At 27.9% G+C, this 23,918-nt stretch overlaps 1 protein-coding gene across 1 annotated transcript in view; it reads left to right on the forward strand.

The window, feature by feature from the left end:
- Nucleotides 1-19,218, forward strand: part of LOC111614585 (solute carrier organic anion transporter family member 3A1-like) — a 30,939-nt gene extending 11,721 nt beyond the window's left edge. Inside the window, exons 3-7 of the mRNA XM_023355956.1 lie at nucleotides 72-261; nucleotides 1,913-2,054; nucleotides 7,888-8,048; nucleotides 16,036-16,100; nucleotides 18,415-19,218. Coding sequence (XP_023211724.1) covers nucleotides 72-261; nucleotides 1,913-2,054; nucleotides 7,888-8,048; nucleotides 16,036-16,100; nucleotides 18,415-18,704 — 848 coding nt within the window. The 3' untranslated portion in view covers nucleotides 18,705-19,218. The remainder of the gene's footprint in view (nucleotides 1-71; nucleotides 262-1,912; nucleotides 2,055-7,887; nucleotides 8,049-16,035; nucleotides 16,101-18,414) is intronic.
- The last annotated feature ends 4,700 nt before the right edge of the window (nucleotides 19,219-23,918 follow it).

The raw sequence follows: 23,918 nt of genomic DNA on the forward strand, positions 1-23,918 counted from the left end.
TGCTGATAATGATTTCATTATATTTTTGCAAATAAAGTAAATTAAACTAATCTCAGAATTAATCTTTATAGGAATTGCTGGAATTCTAGTAATGGGCATTGGAATATTTGCAAGTGGAACATTTATGAGGAAATTCAAACCTAACGCTACATTTGTTGCCAAATGGATTTCTGCTGCTGCTTTAATATATTCCTTAGGAATGGTTATTCTAATGTGGTTGGGATGTCCTTTAAATAAATTTATTGGTCTTAATGCTGACAGGTAATAATAAAAAAAAATGAGTAATTTATTTCTAATTATAAAAGAAAAATCAAAATGCTAAAGCTTTCATTCATTTATTTATTTAATTGAAAATATTCTCTGAAAAACTAACAAAATACTTTTAATTAAAAAGGTTTTTACTGTTTTTTATTATTATTTAAATTTTTTTAAGGTAAAACAATACAAATATTGTTATTAATTTTACATTTTTTCTTATTAAGTGGTAGTAGATATATTTTGTAATCTATTCTCTAATTTAAAATTATATGTATGCAGTCCCAAACTTTCAATGTAATGTATTCCTAAACATTTTTTGGAAAGTTGAATGTCTGAAAGTAAAACCATAGAGATAAGTTGGTTGCAAAGGTTAAACCATTAGTGTTAGGTGTTACTATTCAAGCTATTTTTTTTATGATACCAACCAATCCAGCAGTATAATATTGATTTATGTTAGGTATAGTATAATGTTTAGTGAGTGTTTTTAATATTAATATTAATCCAGTTTTCAGTCATTAATATAAGTTTGGGATAGCTGATGGTATTATCACTGTTTAGGGGATTGTGAATTAGGATTGACATGCAACAATCCCAATTCACAATCAATTAATACAATCCCCTTTCTTGTTGGTACAAAATATTTCAAGTTTTCTTAGGGTTGTTAACATTCAATCATCATAAACCATTCTTATAATTTTGGCCTCAAGTGTGACAGGCATATTAGAAAAGTTCCTGTTTTTGGAGAAGTCTATAATTATAGTTAAATAAAACTTAACTGTAATATATAAATAAAGTGTAAGGTAAATTAAATAAAATATAACTTCAAGTAACGTAATATAAAATTCAAAATAAATATAACTTGTGGGAAATCTCATAAACTAGTATTACAGTTGAGTATATGTATGCACTTTTTTAATATTTAATTTTATAATAATAATATACAGGAAATCCTCATTAATTCAAACTTGGATAGTTTAAAATTTCATTAGTTTATAACTCTACTATTTGTCCCAGCTGGGGATATAGAGATTTACATGTTAAGGAATTCAGTTAATTTGAAATAAGGCTACTTCAAAATTCAAAGTGAAAATTCTGTCCAAACTGTGATACATGTATGTTAACACATTCGTTTAGATCAAAATGCCTCCATACAATAAGAGAACAATAGACCAAGAACAACTCTAAACTTATCAATATAGCTTTGCTTTTACAGTAACACATTTTTAGGTGACACCTTATCCAAGGACTATCCTTTTTTCTCTTATGTCATAAAATACAGCTGAGTTTCAAGCTTGCAAGATTGGGCTACAAGTAACAGATTGAGATATTTGTGGGGCTCTAGGCTACTGTATTTGGGTGACTTACTACTTTTTGGGCCACTTTAAAAATAATTTGATTAAAAAAATAAAAAATGATAGAAATAGTAAATCATTATTAAGAATAACTGTAAATCAAACTTTTTGCTATTAATTTTTAATGTTAATGATATGCATAAAGTATATGTTCATAATTGCATGTTTGAATACATATTTATGTTTTTTTTGTAAAGTGTCTTTTCTTAATAGAATTGCAATTGTAACTTTTTTAATGAATTCATAATAAATTTAATTTAAAATAAATATATATAAAAATTATTTATTTATTTATTTTTTAGCAACATTGCCACAAATCCAGTTTGTAGTGAAAACTGTGGATGCAGTTTGGGAGAATTTGCCCCAATATGTGCAAATGATGTAACATATGTATCACCATGTTTGGCAGGTTGCCATAAAAGAAATACATCAGTTGATGATCAAGTAAGAAAATCTTCATAAGATTACTAAATATATAATATACATTACTAGATAAATTATAAAGATTACTAAATATACAAAAAATATCTATTTGTAATAAATCAGAATAATTATAAAATAAGTTGATATGCCCTTATAAAATGCTATATTAAAGAAATAAAATTGAAGAATATTCTTCCTGCTTGGAAACTTTAACATAATTTAATAGTTAATAACTATTAATTAGAAAATAATTAGGCATTTTCAAATACAATGTAATGAAAAGCTAGTATTAATGTTTTAATTTTCTTAGGTTTTTAAATTTTTGAATTTCTCATCAACATTATTTATACTATTTACAAGTATTATAGTAACTATTATTATAATTTAGATAACCAAACTCTCTTAAGAAAACTTTTCAATTTTTAATTACCAGTAAATCATCTACAGCATTATATAAAATTGCCAATTATATACCAATAGATCAGTGGTTATCAAACTTTTTTGCTTATAGTGCACTAAAACATGAAAAATTTTTCTGACACACTTTATGTACAAAATTAAAAGTATATTAAATTATAAATAACTGTGTACTATAATAACTACTATACTATAGTTATTATAATACACAGTATAGTTATTATAGTATACTATAGCTATTAGTTTATCATGGATATAATAAATCATTGTACAAATTGGTTTCTTTTCATTTTTAAAATATGCTTTCATAATATTTATGGTACATTTAGTCATCTCTTGAGATGCATCAGTATGTGTATCATTTGAGAACCTCTCTCACTAAATAAATAGTGAATACAGTTCATACTTTGCTAAACATAATCAGCACTGATCAGAAGGGCTGTGGTTATTCTCTTCGGTTTCAGCAATAAGAGGGCCAAGATGGTCCCTCAGTAAGTCTGGGGCCAGAAGATGATTGCTGTAGCCACTACTAACAAGATTCCCAAGGAGGTCTTGTCTTTGGACTAGGGTTTCTAGGGTTAAAAAAAAACAACCAGGATCCTGAAAATTATTCTTATCCTGGGAAATCCCACAAATTTCTTAAAAATTTACTTTTTTCTTATTTTATGTTAAGGTTTAGGAAATTTTGCAAATAGAAAGTATAATCTATATATATATATAAAAATGGACATGTATGCCCCTATATTTCACTTTTCCGCAAAAACTACACATCGCACGTGAATGGTGTTTGTATGTGGTGGTAGCCCCAAGTCTCCATTCGTGCATAGGGGTGGTTGCGTCTCGATAGCTATAAGGGTGCGGGAGATATGGGCTTGAAAGTGGTTGAAAGTGGCTTTCTATTTCGAATGTTGTGTTCAAATTTGTTTGAATTAAATTCGAACATAAAATTCGAATATTGGTTCGATTATAGAACGATTGTAAACGTTCCAGAAATGTTGAAAATAGTTCGTTTGACTAAACATAAAAATTCTCTAATTAGTCTGGAAACAGAGGACCTAATTCTTGCATTCTGTGAAAACGGGTAAGATTAGCTATAATGTAATTATCTTAATCTTCACTATCGTTACTTTTTGCCCAGCGAAGCGGGTCCTTGCAGCTAGATTCTAGATTACTCAGAAAAACAGTCTTTTATATATAAAAAAAAAACTATATTACATACAAATAAAAACCCAGCGAAGCGGGTCCTTGCAGCTAGTTAACTCATAAAAAGAATACATTTATTTATTAATTTTAAACTTACTTATTAGTTTTTTTAATTTTTTCTCATTATGGCATGTCATAGATTGTCAATTATCAATATGTAGCCTATTTGTGACAGGACTCTGAAAATTCTTTACTTGTCAGAACCTGTAGTATCTGGAATAATTGTGCTTATGCTGTCTTAATTTTTAACCATGCCCAATAATAGCTTCAATAACTGTGTAATGCCAAGTTGTGCAAATTGGACAAGGATACAAACAAGTATGAAGTCTGCAAGTATGAAGTTTTGCTTCATAAACCTGATTATTAAAGACAAATGAATTGCCGAATTATCGGGCTATAAGCTTGATGTTTCTATTAAAGCAGCCGAGGTAGCCAAATCAAGAATACTAGACAGCAAAAGAAGCACTACAAGCTCGAAAATGAACTAGAAATCTTCCAGGATACAGGAGAAAAAACACATTACATCTGTCTTAAAAGCATTAAACACGATTCCACTCACATCGATTGAATCGGTAGCAGTACTTTTCATTAGTTAAATAAGAACCAGATTAAGTTATTGGAGTATCGACCATCTTTGCTTTTTAAAATCTTATTATAAAAATTGACAATAATATTTTCTATTATGTTTTATTTAAAAAGCAAAAATTACCTTTTTAGTTAGAAGTTTGATCAAAGTTCATTTTTTAAAAATTTTCAACTGAATTGAAAGCTTTTTTTGTTGTTGTTGTTGTAGTTATTGTATGCAGTTTCCAGCAAACTTTAATAAAGTTTTTCTATTTGTGAAAATTTCTATGTAATTCAAAGGTAATTTTTAATATATATCTTACACAGCATTATTAATATGATTTTGGAGGTTGCAGAACGTAATAAATTACTTTAAAAAATGAAAAATAATTATATCATTTGATTTCGAGATATTTTGTATATCTTAAAAATAATTAATTCTATCCCAGGATTTCCCGGAAACAGTTCACTTTTATCCCGGAATCCTGGGGCATGCAAAAGACCAGGAAATGAGAAACCCTGCTTTAGACTATGGGGGATCTGTTCTACTGTAGGAATGGGCCTGGACCTTTACAGGGGACCCAAGAGCCCAATTAAGTAAATTTCTTTCTCTTTTGCAAGGACATATCACTGTGGTGTGTGAAGGAAGAAATATGGAAATTTCCCCAAATAAAAAGATTGGTGGATTGAACTGTTGAGTGGTTGGGACAAGGCAGTGGGAAAATATGGTTAGGGAGGAACTATGGGTATGGAGATTTTACTGGGGCTTGTGCTGTCCCTCCACAGAGCTGAACATAATGCCAATAAGTAGAAACAATTTTATTTCATAACAGAATTGAAATTTAAGATATCATGATAAATGCAGAAAATATCTGTAAATAATATAAACCTTAAACTGATAAAATATTGCAGACAGAATATTTTATCAGTTTAAATTGTAGTTTTTCTATATTAATGCATGTTATATGCTAAAACATGCTTTATATTTTTAATGGATGTTTTATTATTCTTAAAAAGTACAAGATATGTTCAAAGTTCCAGGAATGGGCCAAAAATTCAATGTATTAGGATATAAAGAAATTTCAATATTCAATACTTTCAAAATAATCACCTTGAGCTTTCAATACACTTTCTCCAATTCAGGAAACATCTAGAAAAATCACCTTGAAACTGCAATTTTTTTGCAACCATCTATTTCCCAATCAATTCTAAAGATTTTTCTTTATCTAAAACTGAAAAAATTTTTAATGAAAACAAGTGTATGTGTGTGTACACTGTATTTCCTTAATTAAACCTTGGAATTCAAATAAACCCAAGGAATAAGAGTGCTGTTAAAAATAAACCATAGATTGAAAGCATGGGAAACATGTTGAAGTATTGGATAGCATAATGTAATTTAGAGAAGTTTAAATTTCTACTGCTTCAAATTGTCTGAAGTCAGACAGCACTTTCTATTCCAAAGTTCATGGAAACATTTTTTTTAAATAAAATTATAAATATTGTTGAATATTGAGCATAAGAAAGTCATGATCAAGTTGAGAGCTTATCAGCCAAAGGGTAATTAGGAAAACTGGTTCAAACTTGCCATCTCTTTCCAAAAGAGATAGGGAGTATGAACCAGATGATAGTCAAGGTCTTGATTCCTGAAATATCAAATCAGACATGAATGACAATGTAATAACTGAATTGGAAGATGCTGAATCTAGTTAATTATGTAAACAGTAATTATTTTAAGTGTTGTAGATGTAATCCATAAATACAGTCAATAAATAGTTTTGATAGTTCAGAAAATGTACAAGTAATTAAGAATTTTTTTCAGTGTTTACCCACTTGTATCTTGTTGAAAGATGATAAATCCTAGCCTCAAAAAAATCCTGGATATTCTAACAAATCCAGGGTATATATGCATTTTAAAAATAAACCACAGCAGGGTTTAATCAAGAAAATATGGTATATATATATCATATTTACTTGAATGCAAGGCTCACTTTTTCAAGATTTAGTATATTTCTGGAAATAGAGTGCATCTTATATTTGTTGGTGTCTTAGATTTGATAAATATTTTGATTATAATACGTCATAATTAGCAACCTCTAGTACAATGAATCTTTTTTCTCTGTCAATAGAGGCCAATGCTGCTGTTTTAAGAAATAACAATACATTTTTATTTAATTCACAAAAAATATAGATAAAAAGAATTATGTTAAGTGGTAAGTAATATGGCAATAGAATGTTTACAAACAGCTTTAAATTACATTTTTTCATGTAAATTTGTGCTATAGAAATTCATTTATAGGTTCAAGTATGCAATGAAATAAAAAAGGTTGAAAAAAACTGATCTAGACACTTACACAACCATTTAGAATTAACAGAAAACATTAAAATGTGTTGACACTATCTTCTTGTTGTGGTTTTAATTTTTTTTTGTAGTATCATAAGTTTTATTTTTACTTTATAAAACTTGTGTACAGTACAAGCAACTTATTCTGCTATCTTTGTGTCCACATTAGTATATTCTGTTTTTATTTCATTCTGATAATTTTTCTGTATCTAAGCTGTAGAAAATTCATTCTAATTTTATACCATTATTTTTACTCCACAATAAATTTCTTAACAGAATAGTTATCATGTACATTAATGGTCAGAATTACTCCTATGCATCTAATCTAACCATTCTCTATCTGCAAAAATACAAATATCTTTTCTCCCCTCTCATTTTTGATTCTTCCACCCTGTGGGCACTAAGAGGGTTTTTACTATGCTTCTTATAAGTTCATAAAAGGGTAATAGATCAGACCTGACATAACTGGACAGGCTACCCATGAAAAATTGTGTGTTGCTTACCAGAATCTGCATAAATCAATCCCACATAAAAGAAGGCCTTGCTATATTTAATTGATTCTTGTTTTTATGATTTATTTTACCTAAATTTTTCTGGATTAAATTATGTAAAAATCTAATATTGCTGTTTAAAGTGTGTCAAATTTATTGCTGTATATTTCCTTAAATTATTATTAACATATATAAAAAACTTTGTAGTTTATTTTAGATTTATACAAGATTATATTATAATAGAAGCTTTGTCCCTAGCTGCTTTCAAGTCAACCCTGATATTTCACATTACTTTGCAACATTCTCCACATTTATGTTTTGCAGTTTACAAAAATTCTGTAAAATATATTATTAGCTATATATATATAATATTATTATTATTTACAATTATTTATAATAAATTTAATAAAGGATAATCAACAATAAGACAAAAGATGTAATTTAAAATGTAGAGTAAATTAATAACAACAAATACTCTTAAATCAGGCAGCTGGTGGTTAAAATTCATTTCTTGGATACAGACATTCTATGAGATGTCAAAGATTAAATCTAGATACCTTGTAATTCATAAATATTTAATTTTTTAAGTGATATTCTATTTCTATGATAATTTTTTAAATGATATTCTATTTCTATTATAATTTTTTAAATGATATTCTATGTCTATTATAATTTTTTTAATGATATTCTGATATTCTATATAATAATAATAGATCATAAATCAATTTTTCAGTGAGTTTCTTGATTTTATTTAATTTATCACATTGATTTTGCTGTATAATAAATTCTATGGTGTAATGCCAAGAGACTTTAATATATATTAACTTTTTCATTTCAGGTTTTATATACTGATTGCCAATGTTTGGCTGCTAATGTTACAGCTGTTGCAGGGTATTGTCCATTAACATGTAATAATTTGATATGGTATATTGTTGTGTTTTCGTTTTTTGTGCTTGTTCATTCGACATCAGAAGTTGGTTCAATGATGTTGACTCTAAGGTATGTAAATTTAACAGGATCAACGTGTTTTAAATATTTAAATATATTTATGTATAAACTAATTTTTATATACCTTATCATTAAATAGTCATTCATTTTCAAATGATTGATTATAATACATGGTTATAATACATGAAACATTTAAAAAATTTATTATTCATAAATTGCACAACAGATACTATATTTTTTAACATTGACATAAAAGTAAACTCTCCAAGTTTTTTACATGAGTCACAAATGCTCAGTGTGTCTACCTTTGCTGATATGGCAGACGTCTAGATGAAAATATATTTCCTCCTGCACATGTCAGCACTTCCAACTGTTGGTCGCAAGATGCCAATTTCTAAACTTGCATATGTAGTGGACTTGTGGGGACTACACTCATAGGCTTGTTTAACACAACCCACAATTTGTTCACTTGGCCCTGGACATCTGGAACAAGATGCACAGTTTTCATCCCAGAATTTCACAAACCATTTCAGGACAGTGTTATACACAGGTGGCTCCTTATGGAATTCTGTTTAAAATTGTCTCTATACACACACAATGGACAAGATTCTTGAGTATTTCAATATGCAAAATGATTTTTCATGTTTGCTTAGTGTCATATTTGCTACTATTACCTCCTAGTGACAAAACACAACTAGGCATGCATACTATTCCTGAGAAAAAAACTTGGAGCATTTACCTTTAATTTTAATGTTAAAAAATATAGTATCATGTTGTTGTTTAGGAATAATAAATTTTTAGAATGTTTCATGGATTTATAACCCTGTATTTCAAATATATTTTAAATGAATTATATTTTAAACAAGTAAAAAATTTGAAAAATATATTTCTATTTATTATATTATAAATACTACATTTCACTTTAAAATGAATGAAATTGTATTTATTTTTAATAAATGATAAATAATAAAAAAAACACAAAAAATATTTTACATCTCTACGAATTTAAAAAATATAGATACAATATTATATGGGCCAGTGGTTATGAAAGTGGTCTGTCATATTTTTTATTTGGAGATATTTTAACTTTTGAGTTTGTAAAAATTAAAAACACTTTTTATGTAATTGTAAAATTTTATGAAAAGTTTACAAAATAAATTCAATTTTTTTCCTATTTTTTACTTAGACCACTTTCATAATTATATAATTTTATTATAGTCTATTGATTTTGCTATCCATAAACTATAATAAAACCTAGAATTGTAAGCATAATGTTTAAAATTAAAATATAAATTTTTGATGTAAAAAAATAATTATAATTAATCAAATAAAGAAAGTTCAAGTAAACAAAAAATTAGCATATCACAGAAAATTGACATGTAAATTCTTTATATATTCAGAATCTTGTTTTTGAATAACTTTATCTGAATCCTATGATAAGAGAAAAGTTATTACAATATCAATAATAAACAGAAAAGATAATTGACACAACCTGAATATAATGAAAGTATAATTTATGAAAATTAAAATGTATTGAAAATAAGAGTTTTAGAGCTAAATATTGATATTTTTGTTTAAAAATTTTCTAATCTTTCTTTTACCTAAAAATACATTTCTTCTAAATTTAAATTTTAAATATAAACAATATAATTTGCTTAGTTGAAGACTGATAAGATTTCTGATAAATTTAGTATCATTATTTTCATAGACTAAACTAATAAACATTAATCAAGGTTGCATGTAAATTATACTGTAATTCATTGATCTATATATATAATATAAGTATATATATTGTAATTTTAATAGCCAGTGACATATAAAATAATTCCACAGTGGTATTTTATGAATTTTGAGAAGATCCATTTTCATTTATAATTCATTTTAAAATAAATATTATTTCAAAGTTTATAAAATAAAAGTAAGTAATATAAATAACTATTATTACTTATCAGTTTCTAAAAAAATAACTTTAATGAAATAAATAAATCAAAATTTACAGATATTAGACAGTACAGTTACATAATAACCATTATCAACAGCTTTTATACTACAATATAATATTAGTAAAACAATCAGAAAATGCTTTGTGAGAATTCTCTTGTACATATGCATAATAAAAAAAACAAATAATAAAAACAGAATAATCAAGAATAAGCATCAGTCCAAGTTTACAATATTTTATTTTAAGAATTTCCTTTTCATATGTCAAATTCAAAACATGTTAGATGAAAATGAAAATCTTATAATTTAACTTTCTATAAACTTAAACTTGATCACTTCATATAAAAGTAAATATAAATGTACCACCATAGCCAGATATACAGTATTTTTATCAACACATAAAAGCAGTTATGAGTGATTTTGAATAAAAACCTAGTATTGGATCACTTTCTGATATTATTCAATATGATGCCTTATATGATACTGTTATGTCCAGAAAAGATACCACCTTAAGTAATTGTACTATTAATCTTAAATATGAAATGTAGGTTCAGAAAAGATTAGATTTTTGTACAGTGACACCCCAGTTAACAAACTTAATCCATTTCGTGACTCTGTTCATTAACCAAAGCAATTTTTCCCATAGAAAGTAATGCAATATGCCATAATGCAAGTGCAATTTATTCATTCTAGCCTCCAAAATTTTTGTGATTTTATTTGTAAAATACAGTAGGTTTTCTTTGATGAAAATATAGGAAAATGTAGTATCTATCATTATAGCAACAAACATGTAAACTTTATTTAATAAAATAGCACTTTAGATACCTTTGTTTGTTGTAGTTGGTAGCAGAGGAGTGGAGATATATGGAGCTTAATGCTTAGAAGGGAAATTCCCTTCCAAAAAAATAACGGGTAGCACTTCATTGGGAGATTCTTCAAGTCAAGGTCTCTTTTGGTAAGGAACAAGAAATTGATCTAAAGTTGATGGTCTTACTCTTTTAATCACAATTTTTCTCAAATGCAATAGCACATTGTTGTTTTCTATTGCCACTATCACTTTTCTCTTTCTTGGATGCCATATTGATTAAATATATAAATCACAAAACTGAAAAAAGAAGTTTAGCACAAACACTCAGAAAAGCAATGCTTAACTCGTGCATGCCTAACAGCAATTAAAATTTGACACAAAAAACCATTACATTCGTTATCCAAATTTTGTCTGTTATCTGAGACAAAATTTTTGAAAAATAAAAGTTTGTTAACCAGGGCATTTGTTAACCGGGGTTCCACTGTATACCTAAACATAAACATGAAACTGTACTATATTTATGATAAAATTTGTATCTTACTTAGACATACTAAATGTACAGTAGTACTCTTATACTATATTTCCTTCTTTTTATAAAAATTTATATTTTTGCATATACTATTAAATTTATTATATAAAAACTGATACATACATGCATACATACATGCATGCATGCATACGTACATACATACATACATACATAATTCAATATACGAGGGCTGTTCAAAAAGTATCGGACCTTTGGTCGGCAAAAATACACTTATTGATTTTGAGGTACAAAACCCTAATCCCCTTCAAAGTAGTCTCCTTGGTAGTGTATACACTTCTCCCAGAGTTCCTGCCATTGCTGGAAACACTGCTGGAACGCATCTTTTGGAATGACCATCAGCTGGTCCATCGCATTCCGCACGACGTCTTCTCTCGACTAAAATCGGGTTCCTTTCAGCGGCATTTTCAGCTTGGGAAATAGCTAAAAGTCACACGAAGCCATGTGGGGAGAGTACAGAGTGTGACGAACCACAGGAGTGTTGTGTTTGGCGACGAAAGCCCGAATCAGATTCACAGAATGGGCAGATGCGTTATCATGATGGATCTGCCAAGTTTTGCTCGACCACAGATCCGGTTGTTTGCGTTGCACAGCATCGAAAAGACAACGAAGGACCTCCTGGTAGTACTCCTTTGCGATGGTTTGGCCTTGTGGTGCGTGCTCACGATATACCACCCCACAAGAGTCAAAAAAACTGTCAACATGACCTTGATATTGCTGCGAACTTGCCGTGCTTTTTTTGGCCTCGAGGATCGTCCCCGAAAGCCTGCTGAATCTTGCGAATGGTTTACGCTTGAGTATCGCCAAGGTTTTTGGCAAAATTTGATGTATCACTGTAATATCACTGCTCACGTTGTTCAGTCATTTTCCAACTTAGTGGAATCCGATGAGAGCTCACTACATATCCTCACTCAAAGGCCGACTACCAATGACTGACGCTTCCTGAAGGCGGGAAAAAATTCAGGGCTGTGCATGACTCTCCCCTCCACAACTCCACCGAAAGAGACCTCTCGCGCATCATTGGTTTACGCGGAAAAAATAAAAGTCCAATACTTTTTGAACAGACCTCGTATGTATTAGTATGCATCAAATTTATATATTTAATGTGTGTCCTAAAATATAATTTTTGATATACTGTTCTTAAAATTATGTTTTCTTACTTTATTCTCTTGTGTTTTCTGTCTTTCTAATCATTCATATGCAATTAGAATACTTCTAATTCTTTTGAATCTATTATTATGAAAGCTTGGTATGTAATGGAATGCGATCAAATTACAAATTTCACACATATTGTTTCTCATTTAAGATTTAACAGTAAAATAAGGAAGAAAATGTATAAATATAAGAAAAGTAGAATTTACTTAAATTCCATCCTGCACACTAAAATTACTCAGAAAAGATTTTAACTAAAAAACACAGTATTAATATGTACAGTAATAAAAAGAAAATACTAGAACTGGCAGATGCATGTTTAGAGAATGACAGTATGATAATTATCACAAGTTTTCCCATATATTCATAAAGTGAAATTTTTTTCAAAACATTCATTATTATTTATATTTTTTATTTAGCATTTTTTATAACTAGTAAAACAGCAAACAGACTATTTGATTTTTTCACAATGTTTCATGGAATTACAGTGAATAACTCTTAAATCAGAAACTGTATTCAAGAGAACTCATGAAAAAATATGATGATCTTAATTGAAAATTGTGCTTGAATATATTTTCTCTTCAGAACGGAATGAATATGATTGTTTGAAATTTTTAAGAAATTTATTTTATGAAAATAAAAAAGTAAAATTGGTCTATCAATATATTTCTTTTTTGATAATTTTTTAATATTAAACATTCAAAGTTACTTATTATTATTATTATCATCATATTGGTGGAGTGTTTTCTACACAGTGTATATACAGATACCTAGTGCTATGCCAGACTAAAGTCATGGCATAACTACAGAAAAGTTTTATTTATATGCTGTTCATGTATATATTTTTGTTTAAGAATTTGACTATGTGGCATGTGTTTAGTATGATAGTGTTTAGTATAATGTGATATATGTGTCATTGTGAAGTCCCAATGTTTCAAGACTTTTGTATACACAAAAGTCTTAAAACATTGGACTTCACAACATTAGGAAACATGTATATGGTATGATGCCTATACCAGGAAGGAATACTGGCATAATAAGTAATTTATCCATTCTCCATAGATGCTTCTTGTGGGTGAGTTCTGAATATTTAATAATTTTTTAGTGTATGTGTTTTGTTTGTTGTGAGTGTTTGGAACAGCTTTCTCTATAATGTATATGATTTTGTTTTGTTTTACTGGTCTGTTGTGATAGTTTTAATCTGTGATTATGGATTTTCATTGTGTTGTTTTCTAAGACCATCTGAAATGTGTATTTGTAGTATTGTTCCTGAATAGAAGTTTGTGTTTGTGTGCACGCTTTTGATGTATTATATTTGCTATTTGGTTATGACAATGTAAATAGTCAGTTTATATTAAAAGCTTACAATCTGATGTGATATATTATATAGTCTCATGCATGATGTGACATTTCCTGTAGGTGTTATCTGTGAATATTATCTTTCAAGATTGTGCTTAAATATAGTTTCTTGTATTTATGACCTGATATTGTATTGACAATCATAAACCCTTCTGTCTCTCTGAAGAGACACTCATGAGTCAGTTAGCAGTTTTATTATTATTATAAGCAGCACCTGGCAGTAGTAGTATGTTTAGTATTTTTTTTTTCTATAAATATATTTTGCAAATCTCAAGTTAGTCTCTCTTATCTTAATCTGAATGATAAAATTAAGTTTTAGATGGAAAAATCTGCTTAGCTAAAAAAAGAAAATTCATTATGTAAAAAAAAATTTTAACTGCTAAAGACAGATTTTATAATGATCCAAAATTATTAAACTACTATTTTAATCTGAGATTCTTAATAATAAAGACTAAAATCCTATTTTTCTTAAAAAATAACTGATTTTGAATTACCAAGATTAATAATCACATTTTATAGAACTATAATGTTAAATATTATTTATAAATATTGTATAATTATTTAGAGAAGTATACATATTATGTATGTATATAAATGATCAAAATCACAAATTGATGGCACGAAATGTTTGATGATGCCACAAAGTCAGACTTGGTGCCATTGTTACTGAGATGTTATTAGTGAGAAATATTTAAATCTTGAACACTTATTTACTGTCAAGTTAAAAATAACAACTGAAACTCTAAATAAATAAACAAATCAAATTTTGGCCCTAAAAAGTTCATGGATGATCTTGCTTTATATCTTTTTCATAGCAATATGAACAGAAAACTAAGATAAACCAGTTTCTTGAGATAAATGCTTCAGATTTTGTGGGATTCATTTATAAGCATAGTTGAATATCTTGATATCTTTCCTCGGATAACTTTTTGTTCATGACATTTTTTTTCTATTATAGACAGACTTCTTGTACAGTACCACTTATTAAAAAATCTGCGAGCAAATTTTTGTAAGCATAGAAAATTCAGGATGTTTTTGCATAAGCCTTCAGTTCTTGGTAACTTTTCATAATAGAAAATTATATAAAACAGCAAATTTTCTGTTCTGTAATTTAAAGCATCACAACATTTAATTTAAATAACAATAATGACCAAATACTAAACTCAGTGTAATGAGTCAGTCAAGTGACACCAGCTCACTTGACTGACAATTCTGACTTTTTTTGAATTTGCCAAACTCCTCATTCTAGTGCTTGCAAGTCTTTTTTGTTAGATAATTTAGTAGAGGCAAGTGTGGAATCCAACAAAAAAATTAAGAGATATCACAATGTTTATGGCTTCATCAAAAATATTTAAATTCATATAACAAATATGAAATATCTGCTTGTGTCTTATATTTGTAAGATATGAAATAATGATTTTGCTAGTTCATGTTTATGGCTCCAAAACTTTACTCAAAATTTGAAAATTAAAAATAATTCAAATTCATTTTAGAAAACAAATAGAAAATGCTGTTAATTCCTCTGGATTTCATTTTTCATTCATTTAACATTCAATTTCAACTTTGAAATAGAATTTAACAGAATACAAAGACAATAACAACCTGCACTTTCTAATATTCAATTTTCTTTTATGTTTTTTTACTTTAAGAAGTCAAGTTTGTTTTTCATTAAGTTAGTTTAAATAACAAGTGAAATATATAAACTTTTTAATAATGACATTTTAGCATGTCAGTTAACATTAACATGTATTAATCATAAATTTAATGACAAAAAACTGGGGAGTTACATGAAAACACTTGCTCTCTTATATTTCCACTTGATATGCACTTTTGTACTATTTTCAGCTGCATTATGAAAATTTTCTTTCAATAAACATTGTCAGTGTCGAATACCAAATCTGATAAGGTAAGAGTTATTACTGAATGTGATTGAGTACCTTGGCCCCTCTTTTCTATCCATTTTTATATATAAAAACACATGACAAGCTTATGTATGTTAGAAAGGTGTATGAAGAATGATATATTTTTATCATATATTACAATGCATTCTCATTAATAATGAGAATGTACAGTATCATATGTAATACATATGTTCTCATCATTCTTTATATTTTTTTATTAGTCTTGAAAATAATAGAATACAATATTGTTAGATTTACAAATATGATTAAGTTAGATGTTACAAATAAAATTTTAAAAGATTTCTAATTATTTTTTTATTACATTTGTAGATGTGTTGATCCTCAAGATAAAGCAATGGCTTTAGGATTGATATCTTTTGCCATTGGCTTGTTTGGTAAGAAAGTTGCCTCAGTATATTTTATAAATTTTTAATATGTTCTATGAATATTATGTATTTATTATAATATTATGTAGCATTTTCAGATTAACCAATCCATCTTGCATATTATAACATTTAAGAACAAAAATTTGGAGCAGAATTGTAGGATAAACGAGCAAAGGCATACCCCTAGTACATGTACACATCACACTTCCCAATTATTAACCTCATATATATTAAATCATTAAGTTATGTAGTTTGTAAATAAGAATGAAATAAGTACAATATTAAATATGCTGATATATACAGGGTGTCTTGTCAAGACTGCATAAACTATCCAGAGTGTGAATCCTCACTTGGAGTACATAAAAAAATGACCCAAAAACCATACCTCTATGACCCATAGTTTTCAAGAAAAATGCAAAAGAAAATGTATGATGTCACATCTGGTGCTCAGAAAAGAAGCTTTATTGGAAACATGAACATCAGTACTTGCATATGATATTTTGATTACATAGGAAGATGCTCAAAATGATCACTGTGCATGTCGAGGCATGCATGTGTACACCATAGAATGGCTGTATTATCCAGCATTGTGTTGTCCACAAAAGGAAATGCAGCATGAAGACAAGAAAGCAAGATTGGTCGTTTTGAGCATCTTCCTATGTAAGCATAATGTCATATGCAAATAACGATGTTCATGTTTCCAGTAAAGCTTATTTCTGTGCACCAGATGTGACATCATACTTTTTCTTTTGCATTTTTCTCAAACACTATCAGTCATAGAGATATTGTTCTTGTCATTTTTTATATACTCCAAGAGAAGATTCTCGCTCTGCAGAGTTTAGGTGGTCTTAACATGACACCCTGTATGTATGTATGTATGTATGTATGTATGTATGTATGTATGTATTCAAATATTTATTGTCAACTGATTGGTGGAATGCAAGCGCTAATTCAGAACAATAAATTTGCCTTTCAGTTTTAGTATAAGCAAAATTAACTTTTTGTAGTAGTAAAAATATCAGTTGAGCAAAGAATATTTGTATGCTATAATAATTATTCAATTGTACAGTTTTAATTGTTTTATGTATAAAAATAATATACAACTTAAATTAAGAAATTCATCATTGAGTCTATTTCTAAAAGAATTTAGTTTTTTGCTTTTATTATTCATAACAGTATTTTATATTATGTGCCCACCAGTGGCCAAGCGGCCTTCATACCCTGGGAGTTTGGTCGTGGGTTCGCGCCGCGATCGGACAGGCTGGCTGCTTGCAGTTTTCTGGGTTTTCTCCTTGCCGATAACGACTAAATAGGAGGCCAGTTCCCCATAAAAGTCCTCCCGGAAGGCATTCTTTCCCCTCGCGTAACATCACGCCCCAGAGAAGGCAACGGGAAACCACTCTGGGTACTAACCTTCCCTAGTAACACCTTGGCGTATTATTAACTACTTACTAATCTACACCGGGTGTCGCCGATGTCAGAAATCTGATATGGCACCAAGAAGAAGAAGATTTTATATTATATCAATAAAATATTATAATTAAATATTATTACAAACTTTATTCTTAACTGAAACTTATAATTAACTCCTTGGCAAAAAAAATCATATATTGTATAACAATGGTAGCCTACATTCATCCATTCTTGAATGAAATTTTGATAAAAAGAAGAGGAAAGAAGATGATTCAGCTTTGTACTTTACATTTCTGATTAATGATTTCTATGAATTGTATAATGCAAAAGTGGAATAAACAGAAAAGCATTCTTTTAATAGAAAATTTCAATATTTTATTGATATTCTATTTGATGATAAATAAAATCAACTGTTACAAAATAAAACACAATTTTTTAATCTGTTAAATGTTTAAGAGAAAGAACTCAATTATCTTAATTAACATATTAATTGTTAACATATATTTTAATTTGAAAATTCATTTATAACAATTAAAGAATACATACTAGTTTAGAATTGCAAAATTTTACATATAAATTTTGCCACATTTTATTTCTGAAGAAACTATCCATCAAATATTTATTACAATAAACATAACACAATTAATGAAATTGTTTTAGATATTATGTAACATTTATTGAAAGTCTTTTAAAATTAAGAAGTATGTTATTATACATTTTATACCATTTTTGAATATTAACTTAAGTTTAAAAATAGATAATGAAATTAAATAGAACAATTTCAAATTCCTAATTTAAGTATTATCTTGATTATTATTTGTAAAACTCAGTTTAATTTAAATAAATATTTCATTAAAAATAAATTTATATTATTATATTTTAAAAGATTATTTTTTTTAATTTTTATTAGGAAACGTGCCTTGTCCTATTATCTATGGTGCTGTTGTTGACTCTGCTTGTTTATTTTGGGAAGATAATTGTGGGGAAGCCGGAGCTTGTCGAGTATATGATCCAGACAAATTTCGAATGGTGTTTCATGGCCTTACTGCTGCAATTATGTTTGCAGCATTTCTTGTAGATGCTCTAGTCTGTTATAAAGCAAGATCTATTCAATTTCAAGAAGAAGAACATGTTACAAATGCAGATGAAGTGATACCTATGAATTCTGGTCCTTGTGGACAGTTTGAATCAAGTGTATAAAAGCCACTAATGCTTGAATGCCTTATTACAGGAACTCCTTAAATATATAGTTAATTAATACTGATGGAATTCCATCCATTGAGTCCTGCCACAATATGAATATTCTGGACTGCAGTTCCAATAATACTCATTGTCCATTATGTGCATACTTCTACACAAGATAGTCAATGAGCACAATGTTTTTACTAAGCACATTTTAGTTATATATTCTCCTGTGTACAGTTTAATTGTATAAATTTTTCCTTATAAAGTTTATGGACAAGAAATGAAGCGTTTGTAATGACAGAAGTACTTGCATGTTCATTCAGTGGATTCCTAATGACGTTGTTTTACATGCAATGTGTTAAATATAGCATATTTCAGAGAAAGAGTGATTACATTTATACTGTGTATTTTCTAAGATTATTAAATTTTATCGCAGGTAAAGAAATTGTTATTTGAATATGGAAATTTTTCACTTTTGTCATACATTTCATAGAAAATTTTCTACATATAAAAATTGATTGCTCACATTGGTATATCACATTTTATAATTATTCAGAAATTGTTTTATTGCAAGATGTTAAGAAAATTTTAGGCAGCTTTAACAAATATTAAATGAAATGATTATTGAAAAAAATTAAGAATTTTTGAAAATTATTGTTTATGCATAAATATATTTCAAAAGTGATAATTATTTCCATATGCAAATGTTATTAACAATCATTTATTCTAAAGAGATGTGTAAATTCTTTGTTATTGTCATTACATTATAAAGTATATCATATTAAAAGAAGAAAAAGTACATTGACACAGTATTTAGAACTGTTTGTAGTTTTGTTTTAAAAACAAATTCTAAGATCAAGTTATATACGTATGGCATATAAATATTAAACTTGTATTTATGCTATTTACTGAGAGTGGATTGGTGTTTCTAGTCTATGAGATCATCAAAATTTTTTTACAGACTCGTATCCCCAAAAAAATTTGTCTTTGTAGATTGTCTTTAATTAGAATATTCTAATGATAGAATCAAACAATTTAAAATGTTTATATAAAGAACAAGTTCTATTTCAACAGATATGTGGAACTTATGTTTATTTCCTGTAAAAATATAAAAATTTTAGGGAAAGATTTTTAAGATTACCATTATAAAAGAAGTTAAATTATTGTAATGTGATAAATGTAACAACAATTTTTAATTTACAGGTATGGAAATTTGATGATGCAAAACAAGTTGACCATTATGTACATCTATAAAATAATTTTTGATTTACATCAGGAAAATTTATTTATGTACTGTTGACAGTATAAAATAATAATATACTGCTGTTAAGTAAATTTCAGAGCTTTATGTGATTAATTTGCTTTAGTAATTCTTTGTGATTAGTTCTAATCAATATTTAGTTTCTCTCTGATACATTAGTAATCAATTAATTTCACTTATATACATTAGAAATTTTTTATAAATTATTTTTAATTAAGTTTTATCAAAATTTCTTAAAATATCAGAAGAGTAGGAATAAATTAGAGATTACAATTTATAGAACAACAGTAATTTTAATCAAATAATTATGCTTGTGTAGATATAATAATTAAACTATTTAAGGATTCAAATAAAATTATTAAAGATAAATGAAATAATTTATCTTTATAAAGTTTTATTTCATTATTAATCAAAAATACTTGAAAATACTTAGGTACTGTTCCAGAAATGTACAATCTAGATCATATTTTTAAAATTTTTATACAACCCAAAAGAGATTAAAAGAAAATTTAACATATAAGAGCATAATCTTTTCTAAATAACAACATGAGAACTCAAATTTAAAATATTTTTTAAAATTAATTTAAAAATTAATATCTTATTTTAGAATCAAGTATAATTCATATGCTTTGCATTCTTCTTTTTCTATTAGTCTAATAGGCAATAGCAAAAGACATCAATATTCAAACTACAATGATATTGAAGCAAGTCTGTTCTTTTTTCAGACCTTGAAATATTCAAGGATGTCTAGTAATTGGCAATTGCTCTAACTTCCAAGGCCATATTCTTTCTTCTGAGGGGTTTACTTTGTCAGCTTTTCTATCTTTGGATTACTTTGACGTCAGTGATAATATGACAGATAGCTATTATTATAAAAATGTATTCATTTCCACATTTATTAAAATATGATGATGATGATATAGAATTTTAAAGTATGGCATCAATTTAAAAATAAAAAAGTTCATAAATCAAATTTTAATTAATTTATTCATCATTTGAAAAGTAATGCTTAAAATCATGCTTAGTATGCAAAATTAGCATTTCAATTTGCAATAATAATGAAAGTTAAGAATATTTTTACAATAGTTTTTTAAAATGCATTGTCCTAACTTTGTTACATGAATAATTTGCAGTTTTCAAGATTCTCATTTAAAAAATCTTATTAACATTGCCAATTATTGTTTCAGTTAGGTTACTACAATACTATTAAGCAGTTACATGATCAGCTGTTCTGCATTCTGTGTCTGTTCCAATTTTAGTACTTGTTAGGGTGCAATGAACTTGTTTTAAATTTCATACAATTCTTTGCTTTATATATGTATATTCAATTCCTTGTATTATTAAATTATTTATTATACATGAATAAGATATCTTAGAGTATCATTAACTAAAAATCTCATTTAATAACTACTTAAATTTTGTTATTTTTGTTGAATCACTTGCTAGTCACAACTAAAAATTCATACAAAATGTTAGTTTCCATATAGTCTGAAAGAAGATTTTTTATTTTCAATAATGATTGGGGATATGTTGATAACTAAATATTCTTATCTGCTTGAATAACAATCAGGGGTATATATATTCTTGTCTAAGTACAAATTTAATGTTGATTATCAAAATTGTGGAAAATAAATCTTACAAGTTAGTAATTTGAAATTTATAACTGAAGATCTCTAGATTTACTTGCAAAAAACAAGTATGCTAATAGGTTCGCAATAACCTCATATCCATATATGATGTGCTATTATCCACATATACATTAGCTGAATTTAAAGATTTCAAATATAATTAAACGGAATTGATTAAATACGTACAAATAATTATGTATGTATTTAATCAATTCCATCTAAAACAATAATTTACGTACTAGTAACACATAAAAGTGAGTTCTTGAAGTAAAATATGATGTATCAGAATATATATAGGTTTTTATCTCTTAGAACGAGTTTTTAATTTTTCGTGCCATAGATCGCTTCCACAGTCTAATTTCTTTTCGAACCAACGTTTTTTAAATGCCTAAATATCAAAATACCACTATATTTGTGATATAGTAATGTGCATATAAAATTTTATATGATGAAAATGTAAGTTATATATATAAGGTGTGACAAAACTCCGCGCCAATATTTTAGGGATATATTTTAGAGTCAAAAATAAGTTTAGAATCCTCTAAACGTTTTTCAAAATCCGCTTCGTTTTTGATGATTTAAGTTTATTTTGACCCTAGAATCTATGCCTAAAAATTTTGACACGAAGTTCTATAACATTTGTATACAGTATACATGATATGTAATGGCCAGTGGCTCATTATCCCATGGGCAAAAGGAGTAATTGCCTGGAGCCTTCGCCAAAGGGGCCGCATATCAAATTTTTTATAAGAAAATCTTTTCCCTTAAAAAATTCCCCCAAAGAAAAATGCCTGAAGTCAACACTGTATAAACACTGTATCCAAACTCCCTAATTCAAATTTGTCTGGGCGCCCTCGAAACTATTAGTTACATGGCGCCCAGACATCATCTACATCATCAGCTACAATCGTTGCTAATACTACTAGATTAGTTATATAATATATAACTTATTAGTCACGTTATTTCAATTCAAAAATTTTCCCACGAGAGGTGTTAGATGACCGGCACGATTTTATTGTTAAAGGAAAAGTATGATGTACAGGGGCAAGCCACTGCTAATTTGAGGTGGTGAGCATATATTTTAAATTAAATAAATTAAAGATATGATTAAAAATTGCAGCCTGGCATTGTGACCATGCCACAATGAATAAATGCTCGTTAACTTTAAATAACTAAGTTATGTTGAAATTTTTTAAAATAGATTAGTACTACTTAGGCTAACCTATAAAGTTGTACAGTACCTACATAAATATGGCCATCGCTGAGCACCAGGATGTCTGTCATAAAATCACGATACCTTATAATGGCCAGCTTTTTTGTAAATTATATAACGACTTCATTAATTAAAAAGGGGAGGTTCAGAAATGTATTTCACGGATTTACATCGTTGCAATTGTTTTATTATTATTATTATTATTCAATTTAATAAAAATTTGCATTGTGAACTGTTACTTATACGTATTTGTTGAATTATTATTATTTGTTTTTTGGTTCTCATAAAAAGTCCAGGCCTGGTACTTAAACCCTATCATTGTGTAACCTCGTTTTTCTCTTTTTTGTGCGCAGTGCATTACAAATTCACACCATCATGGACCGAATTCAAGTTCCAAGGTTTGAGGACACGATACAAAAAAGCATTTAAAAATATATATAGAAAGAACATATGGCAAATTACATAATGACAAATACTAGGACATCGCGCGACTTGTCGTATCACTGCAGAATTGAGGTAAAGTCGGAAAGAAAGAAAGTGATCCTTGCACTTGTCGCCACAAAATAGGCTATCCTCGTACTTGCGATCCAAAGGACAGACGATCCAAGAAGAAAGCAATTGCCACAGATTGCTTTCCTGTTTTTTTCTTTGTATTTCGCGCCTATTTTCCATTAGGCGCGAAATACAAACAATGCTGTGTTATATTTTTGACCGCTTAAATTCCATTAAGCATGGTCAGTGGCGTCGGAAGTACGGACATTGTCACTTTAATCCCACTATATATCCAAAGCGAAGCCACAAACCACTATTTTTTTACATTTAAGTGGATCCTTATTATTTTTTGTACTTAAATTGTCTACAAGGACTTATTTATTACTATGACTTATTATACCGGTGACCTGGTTCTGCAAATTAAGAAAACAATTCAGAAAAAAGTCTTTATTTTTCACCTGAACACATGTTACACAATATAATTGTGTTTCGGACCTGTTGGTCTCTCATCAGCAGGCTTATGACCAAAAATTTTTTTATAAATTTCTTCTGATACAGGTAAACTTAATGTTGGTAATCTTATGGCCTTCATTTTGCATCTTCTTAAGTACCATATTTCTATTATTAATTTTTCT

The sequence above is a fragment of the Centruroides sculpturatus genome, unplaced genomic scaffold, assembly GCF_000671375.1.
Source record: "Centruroides sculpturatus isolate CEXI.00-Female unplaced genomic scaffold, Cexi_2.0 scaffold2240, whole genome shotgun sequence".
NCBI lineage: Eukaryota > Metazoa > Arthropoda > Arachnida > Scorpiones > Buthidae > Centruroides > Centruroides sculpturatus.